Below are 12,031 nucleotides of genomic sequence, written 5' to 3'. Positions count from 1 at the left end.
CACCCACTAACCTGCAGACCTCTGAGTCCTCAGAGTACTCCCGTAGTGGGCCTCCATTTATACCGCCGTTTTTCTGTGGTGTGGGCATTGACATGTCTCCACCCCCTGACCCCTTTTCCTGGTATCTCTTGGTGATGAGCTTCTCACTATCTTCTGCCAATGAGGAGCTGTCTCCTGACTTGTAGCACTTCTCTTTATCCTTACGATGTGAGCCTTCTCTCTGTGAAACGTGGCCAGCTCTCTTCATCGAGGCTCTGCTGCTGTGGCGCTTTTTAAGGCCTTCGCTGTCCTCCACCAGAGACCGGTTCTCCCTCCCTTCATCTGAGCCCACTGAGTGCAGCTCCATGACCTCGGCTTTGTCTTCACCTCCTTTATCCCAGTTTGCCCCGTCCGTCTCTCGGCTGCTTCCACTGCGCCGGCGCACTCTTCGGGCTTTCTCTTTGCTCCAGCTGCGGGCCTCACGCCATGCCTCATCCTCAGAGGTGGAATCTGACTGGGGGGCCCCTGAGCAGCGAAGGCGAGGTGGGAGCTCTCTCTGGTTCTTGACATGCCGCTCCCTCTTCTCCCCGTACTCGCTGAGTTCGGTCTGCTCCTGTTTGGTGTTGGTTTCCAAGCAGTCGGAGGTGGTGCAGCTGTTCCTCTTGCGGCGGTGACGGCGCTTCACCTGCTTCTTCTGCACCTGAGCTGACGAGCCCACAGTTGTGCTGGTGACGGCCATCACAGAGGTGTGTGTGTGCTTGTTGTGTTTGTGCGATTCAGACACATCTTCCTCTAAATGGGTCAGCTGGCTAGAACTAAACATACACGCAAACAGAGAGATGGAGATGTGTAAAAAATAAGGTGAAACAAAATGGAAAAGACATGAATGTGATGACATTAACTCAACAAATGGGCTGAAATGGTCAATTCACCCAAATTAAAAAAGACTCTTTATTTTATTAGTTAACTACTACCTAGCAATGCAGAAGGTTTTGTGTTTGTATGCCCCAGTTTTGAGATATCTCTCTGAGATTTCTACTTTCATCCTAATATAATGGAGGTGAATTGGATTTTCTTTGTGGGGATCTCAGTTTGCAAAATTAAATTAAAGACAGTCAAAAGCAACAGCTTTTTCCATAATCTCTCCCTGTTACTCTGGGAAATCCACAGTCCACAGTCACACTTTTCACAAGGCTCTTTTACCATTTTTCAGTGATGGAATTAAGGCTGACTCCTGTTTAAACAGAGCTGATCAGAGATTTGTAGGTAAGAATAGTGAAGTCCTTTTTCCGATACCACCATCTTCTAAATTAACTGGAAATTATGTGGGCGGGATGGATATGTCATTCGCAGTGGTTAGGGCAAAATAACAACTCCTAAGAGACAGAAAAATGGAACATGATGTACGACTGAATAACAAAGTGAAAACAAAGTGTCAAAATGTTGACTAATTATCATGTTGGGTAAACAGAATAAGAAAGGGTGAATATGGATTAATATGAGCATGGTATGTAACAAATGGAGGTCCAAGCACTCACATATATCACATTTGTCCACACGGCTATAAAAAAACTGTGTCCTCTCAGCCTTGAAACAACAGGACTGAGCCTGTCAGCGTGACGACCACACTGGACAATGGATATAATAAGCTAAAGGATCCCATTACTGCAATCAGTCATCTTCCCCTCATTGGTTGTGCTTTGGGAGCACCATTGGATTTCAGCATCCATTTTAATTTAGTTAATGCCCTCTGCATGCAGCAGACCATACTAATTCAGTCTCCCACTTTGTGTTTTAAAATGTGCATGTTAATATCCCGTAGAGAACTGTGGCTGTGGCTTAAAGAGAGTTTTTTTGAAGATAGTCAAGAAAACTTGGCTTACCTGCATATGTCCTGAGAAGACAGCGTGATTGATGTTCTTGAGGCTGTAGTTAGACCTGTTGTAGAGTTGCTGGCCTGAAACAACCAACAGGCTCAAATTAGCTTTCATGTTGGTTTGAAAGTACAACAACCAACTTCAATCAACTATCAATAGTTTAAGAAAACATCACAACATCAAAACCCATTTTCCAATGACCACATAATCAAAATAAAGATTTATATGAATGAAAAATCATGCACAAGAATGATCTTCTGCATTCATTGATTTTGTTGGCTGTTAAGGGGTCATAAAAGTACTGCTAACATTTTAACACGTGTACACCCAGGAGACCTGGAGAAAACACCAGCATTTATTTTGAGTATTTCTGGCAACCTGACAAATGTCAGTCCACTATGCACTCTCTTTTAAGCTCTAGTTTGGCCTAAACCAACTCCTGAGAAATGTATCTGAAGCTTTAGCTGACAGTAGAGGCTTTTTGCATTAGCTAGTTGTTGACTGTTTCCTGATTTTACTTTACCTTTGGATTGTTTGAGAGTTTTTGCTAAAAGAAGCTCCCTACTCCTGTTAAAAATGTTAATTTGCTTGTTGTTAATACAAAACAATTTTCTAAAAGATGTTAAAAAGCTCAAGTGACCTATTGAGCTCCAAGGGATGACTATGTGGCTTTCACAAAACACAGTCATTTGAATCATAGTTAAAAAAACATGCATTGGGGGAGCTTAAAATCCTATTTAGTGTCTCATGAGTCATAAACAGTGTGTACTTAGAGCAATCATATACTGATGGATAATACTCAACGGTTACCTTGGAGATGTTGCTGGATCGACTCCCTGAGCGCCCAGCGGCCTTCCTCCCCTGCAGGGAGAAGGAGAAACAGGAAATCATTAGTGAACACAGACAAGTATGTGACATGTGGCAATGTAGCCTCAAGTGTTTAAACCAGCCATTTCTTTGGCACACAACACTAGATATAACATTCATAACATATTAAAACAATATTTCAGTGCACTTACTCCAATACAAGAGCTAGGGGCTTCTTTGTCTCACCATAACGTTTTGTGTGATTGGCAACAGATTATTTTCATCATGAAATAATAATAATAATAATTATTATTATTTTTTCAGTAAATTGATTCATAGTTTTGTCTATAAAATGTCAGAAAAATATAGTTAAAGGCTTATGTCTTTAAACGTCTGGTTTTCTAAGACACTGCCTAATATTATAAAATAAAGAAAAGCAGCTAATTTTCAAAAGCTGAAACCAGAGAATATTTTCAATGTTTCCTTAAATAAAAAACTGTAATGGTTCATTAATAGTCTTGGTTATGACTTTTCTGTCAATCAATTAATTGCTCAATTGTCTGTCAGTTTCAATCTGGCCCAATATTTCAATGTCAGAAATTGTACAAAGGCATAGTTAACTTTTCAAAATAGAAGTTCTCTACAAAGGCAACCAAATTAAGTGAAATGTGAGAAATGAGGGACCATTCCTCAAATTTTCAGTTGTTGAAGTAGCTAAAGATAGATAAATTGGACAAATCAATGCCTTAATCTGCAATAAAAAAGAAAAACATTATTAAACAATTAAACAAAGCACCTTTTACCATCGTTTGTGTTCTATAGCTTTCAGTGTCATTCGATGACTGGCTTTGCGTTGATTGGTTAAAATCCAGCATCAGGAATCATGCGTGGCCACATGTCCTTCATTGTGACCCAAGCTAAAGCCGGCCAATCCTATTACCTGGTCGGCATCCTCTAAGTGTGCAAGATGTTGCTCTGCAATGTGTCTCTATTTAAAGCAAACTAATAGCACTATTTCTGGAACTTCCAAGAGCGTCAATTGTCCAAACTCAACCGTCAAACCTTCAACTCAACCCACTGACATCTGTGGCCTCATTTACTTTTTTTCAGTTACCAGTAGACAGTTCAGGGGTAGAAGTTAAAAAGTATTGACACGTGTTGACCACAAACAACCACATACAAAAACAAAAATCTACCTTGGTATCTGAATCATGTGTTTTCCAAGTTTATTTCCAGGCACCAACACACTCTCATACAAGGTCAGATTACGAGCGGGAAAACCCTTTAACGCCATTTATACAATGTTGTATTATCAATTAAAATCATGATATATATTACATTTTCTAGAAAAGTAACTGAGAAATTATTAATTGATAAAATAACCCAACAGAAATGTCTTGTTTTGGGTAATTTTAGCAGAGTTAATACCTGACAAATCAAAGTCACATGCAGAAATCATAAAAATCCCAATTTGCCATACTGGTCAGCTAGAGATTTTAAAGGGAGAGTTATTTTAAAGGGATAGTTCGGTGTAAATGGCTGCTCTTAAAGTAGAAAAAATATATATCATCTGACTGTGTATATATAGATACAGTATACTGTATATATATAGATCAGCTGTGTGTCTGTTTTCACATAAGTTAAATGTTGGTTGTTTTAAAACATTAAATTGATGGGACAATATGGTTACTGCATGGGTTTGGTCAATATACTGTAGTGAATGAGGAGTGGATAGGATTTCTTCTCAGTTTTTGGCCCATAATCATCAGAATCTCTTGGCAGGCGTCTAAACACAGAACGTTGCCTTAACACTTATTGTGTTGGGGAAGCTATAGTTAGAAACTACCTGTAACAACAAGAAATGTGAGATGAAACACTCCTACTTTTCCTGTCCTACTCAAATCAACTTTACCAAATCACTACTTTAAGTTGGCTGTCATCCTGAGCCACACTGATAACGTTACCGGAAAACACACCTCCAGCCTCAGCTCTCTTTACTGTGGAAATATGCAGAATTCTGTATGAGCTACGTCTGGAAATTAGTCACAAACGCACGCACACAAGCACACAAGCACACACACTCACCACACACAGCAGTACCCACAAATAGACACACAAGAATAGGTGGCCTATTTACTAAACAGCAAGACTGGAAATTATGTTGGCGGTGGTAAGGGCAAAATAACAACTCCTCAGAGAACGAAAAATGACAGACAGACAGACAGACAGACAGACAGACAGACACACACACACACACACAACATGGTCAAACATTGAACATTCGATGGGGAGGAGCAGGATAACCTGCCAACTGTCTGGTGTGTGGGCAGTAGATAAAATGTACGAAATAGAGTGAAAGTAAAAGAGATGTGTTTTGATGGTAGATTCACAGGAAGAAATTCAGATTTAAAAGATAAAAGTTGTTATTCTGAAAATGTTCCAATACATTCCAATTAAATCCCAGGAAAAAATCAAAACAGTGCTCATGTTCATGGTAGCAAGGGAACATGTCATCCTCACTTTGGACGCAACGGCGGTCTATGGCAAAGAGAAATAAGATATATATTCAATTCAATTCAATTCAATTTTATTTATATAGCACCGAAAACAGTTATATCACTGGGCTTTTCATAAAAGAGCAGGTCTAGACCATACTCTGAGATGTTATTTACAGAAACCCAACAATTCCCACCAAGAGCAAGCACTAGGCAACAGAGGCAAGGAAAGGATGTATATGACTTTGGCTATGCAGGTTATACATCTAATTCATCAATATCTTGTTTTGATCTTTTGATCAAATTTGTTGAGTATGATAATTATAAAATACATAAAATGCTCAACAGCTCTGATAGCTTTAATGCTAACAAACAAGCTCAGTCATTTTTTTGAAAAACAGCACTAAATTAAATCTATATTTAAATAGTATTTAATTCATGCCTGCTTTCATGCACTACATGTAAGAGGTCTGTTTTTAAATTATATACAGTATAATGTCTATAGGTGTAGCACTATAAAAGTTATAGGTTTAATGTATCTTACAGGATATTTATATAGTTCAAAGTTCATGTTTGTAATGTCTCATGTGGGTGGCTTCTTTATAAAAAAAAAAAAAATTTGCTTGACATATAAAAAGCAAAACAGAGCTTGCCTGTACCAACCCACACATTGACCCTGGTGTGGGTACACTCTGTGAAAATCTGTGAAATAAATAAGAGACGCTGACAAGTCGAAGACTGCATCCTCTAAGCTGATCAAGAGATTTGCAGATAGCCAGGTTTAAATCAGTAGTCCTGCATGGAGTCAAAGCAAACCTGTGCATGTGTGCTCTTCAGGTGTACATTTTTCATTCAGACATTAGTCTGAATTTACATTTTGGAGAAGATACTGAAGTTTGTGCCACTTCATCATTTCAATACTATCTGTCATGTGGTGCATTCATGTGCTCATGTAAAGCCCTAGATGTGTTCAGTAGATGCGTTTCACATGAAGGCTTCTAAAACGTGTTAATATCACAATGTTTGTTGTTGGTGGAAGGCATGTTTGATGGAGCTAAGCTAACCATATTCGCCTTCTTCCAGTCTTTGCCCCAAGCTAAGCTACATACATTGGACCAGTTTTCTGAAACCTAAAGATGTTAAACTGCTATCAATCTAACTCCTGGTAAGAAAGTTAGCAACAGTGTTTTTCAAATGTCAGAGTATTCCTTTAATTGGCACATTTGACCTGAGCAAAACAACAGTTGAAATCGCTATCCAGTCTCGCTATCTTCTCTGGATGACATTAAAGTCTGATAGTTTGTGCCACTGTGTGTATAGTTCTGTGGCATCTGTATCATAATCACACTTAAGATTTACCATCTCTTTGGATCATACCTAATAAACAGAAATACTTTCTCCTTTATTTTTTTATTGTTGACTTTCTAAAATCACAATCAAAGACTTTAAGGGGAAAAGCCATAGTATTAACAATATTGAAATGTACACTTTGTTTACAGATATATTTAATATATTCAGTAAAACCTTTACAGCTTTGAGTTGTAAAAGTAGAATGTTTGTTTAAAATACGTATATCAATAATGTAAATGTTAATTTTTTTGCACTTTCAAATGCAGGCTGTACAATGTTTTTTGTTTCTTGTATGAATGTATGTAACGTAATTTTTCTCAAGGTCTAGGACAGCCATTGATGTTTTCCTATTTCTGTACAGAATGAAAATGAACTACCAGACAGTGTAACAAGAAAACTTTAAAGAAAGTTTTTGCACACTTGATGTTTACTGGGATAGTACAGAAACATTTCAAAAGTGTGCTATATGATTTTTTTCATATTATAGATACAAACGGAAACCTAGATGCCTAGAACAGTAGGACAAATATGTCAACATTTCTCAAGTTTTTTATTTTAATTATCAGCTTTGTCACATTTTAAAAGGTTATACAAAGCAAAGACCTGCATCACTCAATATGCTCATTCAGTGTTTCTGCTCATATGTTTATGCTGGACTGACTACAGTCTACCATGGATATGATTTACACTGCAGAAAGACAAAGAAGTGCAGAGCTATTGGCATTGAGTATTAAAGACTATTATTAATATTCTATCCTCACATGACAAATCTAAAACAGTATATTTTTTCGGTTATTTATTTATAACATTTTCAACGGTCCTGCTACAAAAGATGTTTGCATGTCTGTGTTCTAGTTCACTCTTCACTCTGACCACAGGCAGCTCCCCGTAAAAATGATGGATTTTGTATTCATTAATAATGAGTGGCCTTCACTGTATGTAAGCAGGTATACCCACTAATTGACTTTTCTATATAAATCTTTTCTTGGGTTGGTTCCTCTTTACCTATGTACATACGGCCTGCGCTCTCATGAAGTCAGTTCCCCCAAGTTAGGATGCAGTTTGGTAGAAAAGCCTATACTCTACCAAACCTATACACAACTCGTTCCACCTGATAGATTGTACAGAACAATTTGGTAAATTTTAGAGGATCTAGAAACAGCACTTCTCATTATGCTCCATATTTATTGCTTTTACTTAATTTAGATTTACAAGTAAAAAACCTATGTGTGTGTCTTAATTCACTTCATGTTTAATTTGTAGGGTTGGAGGGGCATTTTCCATCAATTTAGATCCCTGACAATAGAGATGTTACTTAATGTAACAAATAATGAAACGTCATTTAAAAAAGCGAGTAATCCAACAGTCAAGACTTGTTAGATGCAGACCTTGTGACCACTGTAAGGCAATGAATGAATGACCATAGGATATTATGCTAAATATGGATGTACCAAATAGTTCAAAGCTCAATCAACATTCGTATGCCTCGCTAGGGTGGGGCGATTGGCTGAATACGTTGTCTGTTGTTTTTTGGGGACAATTTTTGTCCTTTTGTTTTGCTAATTTAATGGTCTGCCTTACGAAAAACGAAATTCAAAAGTGTTGGGTTGTAATTTCTAGTTAAAAAAGGAAAATAGGTGTAAAGAAATTTCATTTCTTGACATTTTTAAGTTGATCTTGTTTATCTATTTGACTAAAAAAGCTAAGAGAGCAAACTTTCCGCTCAAGCAAATCTCCCAGCAGAAACCATTGGGGTAGGGGGATGTCATAAAATATGACGACAGGCCTGATATGAGGAAGTGAAACTATTTTGTACTAATGTTACTCACAAAAAGATGTCGCATACTTTTTAAGTTCCTGTTGTCATCTCAATAAGTGCATGCAATGAGAACATATTCTTGTTTGTATCTGGAATCAAGAGATTGAAAATACACAATTAAATTTGATGGCAACCATCCGAAGCATGAGTTTGAAAACTCTATAGCTTTCATTAGAACTCAACTCTTAAGGTCATGCATGGCGATGATGACCTTGTTCTCCTCTTTGCTTTAAGTCCCTAACTCTTTCAGACAAAGCCACTTCATAGCCTTAGAAACAGCGGCACGGTGGCTCAGTGGTCACAGCGAGTAGGCACGACTGAGTACTGGGTTGGATCCCCGGTCGTTCCCGGGTCGTTCTGTGTGGAGTTCTCCCCGTGTTTGTGTGGGTGTCCTCCAGGTGCTCCTACCATTACCACTCAACGAAGGTACCAATGCTCCTAATTAGTTAGGATTGGGTAATGCAGAGGATACATTCCTTGTATATGTAAAAATTTACTTTCTGCAAATAAAGGAAATATAATATTTTCATCGGATGTAACATGAGGTGATGCCAGGTGATGGCATGTTCTATGATGTGACGTGATGTCAGGCTCTAAAGTGCGGGAACAGTGATAAAAGGCTACTGAGTGCATACTGTACATATACTATATGTGAGCGACTGAGTGAGTTGAAAAGACTGTCAGCTGATAATAGAATATGACACACGCGCACACACACACACACGCACACGCTTGCACAGTTACACGTATGCAACGTCTTCTACAGTCATTTAAATCATTGCCTAAAGACTAATCAAATGATTTCTACCTTATGACAACACAAAGCTGGAATGTTTAGCTTTAACTGGAAAAAAAACGTAAACCTAAAGAGCTTTTTCTGGCACCTCAGAAGCACAAAAACAGATTTAAGAGATCAGTAACTCACCTCGGTCTTGTCTTTGGAGCGAGCAGCGCTCTTGCCGTTGCTGGCTGTCTCCCTGGCCGGAACCACACTTATCTGTTGTATTGGCATGCTGCTGTTTCTAGGCAACACACTGGTATTACTCCCACAGCATTCCCAGCCCGCCGCACCTTCCTGTCCTCCGGTCCGTGTCTCTGCACGTTATCGGCTGTCCCATCCACGAGCCGCTTTTATGGAAAAGGGACAGCTTTCCGGGATTGCTTTCCTTAAATCAGCCCAATCCAGATCACCAAGAGAAACTGAGATGGGATCAGGTCACCGTGGCAACAGGAAGACAGCTCTAGAAATGGTTGGGTGTGAAGTCGTCATGACGACTGGGAAACTACTCAACAGTGTGCTCCACTTCCTCCTCCTCCTCCTGTTCCCTCGTGCTGAGAGAGACATAGAGAGGAAGAGTTGAGATGGAGCTGAGCAGTACACAAGGATACAAGGCAAATGTGTGTTGTAGTGACGTGCGTGAGCGTGCGTGCGTCTCGGAGGGGCGGGGCCAGGATTTTGTCGTGCTTGCTGGGTAATAAGCATACGGTCCACAAGGATTAGGGCTTAGACTAACCTCAATCTCCTCCTCTGACCAGTGGTGCTCTTAATAAGCTTATGCAAGTTGTGCACATGGACAGCAGTCACACACACACACACACACACACACACACACACACACACACACACACACACACACACACACGCACACACACACACAATAGCCTGATTGTTCTGGGACTCCATGCTGAGAAACAATGTGTTGAGAGATGTTTAGCCGCATTATTTCTTCTGTCATGTTAAACATTAGTTGTCTGACTGGTCATGAAGTGAAAAACCTACACAACCATATCAGTGTCTTCACAGAATGTGTGTGTAGGTGTGTGTGTTTGTGAGCGTGTAATCCTATTTGAAATAGTCTTAGGTCATGAGGATTATGATTGATATAACTGGAAAATGGCTGATTTAAGGTGATCAAGAAAGTGCAGCCACTGATTGAGATGAAGAGGCAAACAAACTAAAGTCGTAAATTTCTCCTTAGATGTGCACAGAGCAATGACTGTCCACTTCACAGTACCGAGATGCATAATCAAGATGGTTTGAATAATTACAAATCAAATTTATTCCCGCTGTAACTGGAGTTTTAAACCAGATTGTGTAGTTTTCTTCCCTTCACTTTTTATTGTTGGTATTATTATTCTAAACTATATTTCATAAATGGCTCCAAGATATTTTCAATGATTCAAATAGGTGTTAGTAGGTGCATTAACGGGTTGGAAATGCACCTGAGCCAATAAGAGTTTTGTAGGCAGGATTATGAAGGGAAAGGTCATCTTCTCGTGCCAGCGCAAGAACAATGTAGAAAGAAAACTTGCCACAAAAATGGCATATATTGACATATTGGTTTGATTTGAAAGCTTAAGTCAATTGCTTGAGAATCTCTACCACAGTGGACGTCACACTGTATTATAATATAAAAAAAGGAGCAGCAGCCTTGTTTTCAACAAGCACAAATGAGAGAAGTTCCCAGATAAGACACGCATAGACGTGTGAGAAAAGCATGTGGGTTGGCATATCAATCACACACACACACATTTTAATCGTATTGGAAATAGGGAAGTCAGAACACACTTGCATTGTGATTATCACACTTTTGAACGCAATGTGGAACACAAATTTAATTCTTTTTAACATGGATCAAGAGGTTTGTTTGATGAGAAGATGAGTAGGGGGCTTAAATCTACTGCACTTGTGTATAATGACAAGAAAAGCATTCTTCTTCTATTCTATAACAGCGGTCATATTGATTTCTTTCATTGCAACAGGGACAGCTACCACATCCTGGAAAGAAAACAATAAGGCCAAGCTCCATCTTTCAAAAAAAAGTTTCAGTTTCAGTAAGGTCAAATGTTGTCACAAACGTTTTTAAACTCAACCATCTCACACTTTTACCAAGTAAAGCAAATAATCCACCTGAGAGCAATATCATGAATTAAAAAATTAATAAATGTATACACAGGGAGCTTCTACTTAAACACACGCACAAGGCCCACTAATAATTAGGGTTAATATGATCTCATTTGAACTCGAAAGGGGATGTGCTAGTTTGCTCTTCACAGCTCTTGCAAGTCTGTGACGAGACAGAGGGTTTGTGTGTTTGTCATGTGTCATAAAGTTGCTGTGTGATGATCAACATCGGAACGCTCCAGTAACATACACTGGGTAAGTGTTTCATCCTAATTTTAATTAATTGTGCCATGGGAAGAGATGTCACCTTTGTGGGAAAACTGATTTTACAGATGAAATGTTCACAGCTGCGGCAGCGGGTGTCGATGGCATCTTCATTTACTGAGCTGGAGGTGTTGACGATCATATTCTCTCTCCTGGTGTTCGCCCTATTTACACTCACTGGGATGTTCAATGAGGAGTGTGCATGCACGAATGGTACGACTGCAAACACACACACACACACACACACACACAAATGTCTGTTTTTGTCGATTTACTTTACAGACACTTGTAATTTACTCCATACGGAAAACTAAGCTATGAGAATCTTGTGTTGCTTAACTTAACTTCTACACAGTGCACTTTGCATTAATGTTATTAAAGGAGAATTCCAATTTTATGTTACTCTTGATCGCTATAAATATGCGAGTACTTTCTATTGAATAGACCCCGACCTTAATCGGTGCAGGCAACACTGAGTAGCAGCAGTTATCGGGGCAAGTTTTAGAGTGCCTTTGTGCCTCTTAACAGACACACA

General features: G+C 39.0%; 1 protein-coding gene across 1 annotated transcript in view; it reads right to left on the bottom strand.

Annotated features, from left to right (window-relative positions):
* Window positions 1-12,031, bottom strand: part of marchf1 (membrane-associated ring finger (C3HC4) 1) — a 49,847-nt gene that overhangs the window by 3,177 nt on the left and 34,639 nt on the right. Inside the window, exons 3-6 of the mRNA XM_032525684.1 lie at window positions 11,540-11,715; window positions 2,667-2,717; window positions 1,863-1,936; window positions 12-794 (exon numbers count right to left, since the gene is read on the bottom strand). Coding sequence (XP_032381575.1) covers window positions 12-794; window positions 1,863-1,936; window positions 2,667-2,717; window positions 11,540-11,638 — 1,007 coding nt within the window. The 5' untranslated portion in view covers window positions 11,639-11,715. The remainder of the gene's footprint in view (window positions 1-11; window positions 795-1,862; window positions 1,937-2,666; window positions 2,718-11,539; window positions 11,716-12,031) is intronic.

Source organism: Etheostoma spectabile, chromosome 2, assembly GCF_008692095.1.
Source record: "Etheostoma spectabile isolate EspeVRDwgs_2016 chromosome 2, UIUC_Espe_1.0, whole genome shotgun sequence".
In the NCBI taxonomy this organism is placed as follows: domain Eukaryota; kingdom Metazoa; phylum Chordata; class Actinopteri; order Perciformes; family Percidae; genus Etheostoma; species Etheostoma spectabile.
Note: the sequence above shows the minus strand (reverse complement) of the source record. Positions and strands in the feature narration are given on the sequence as shown.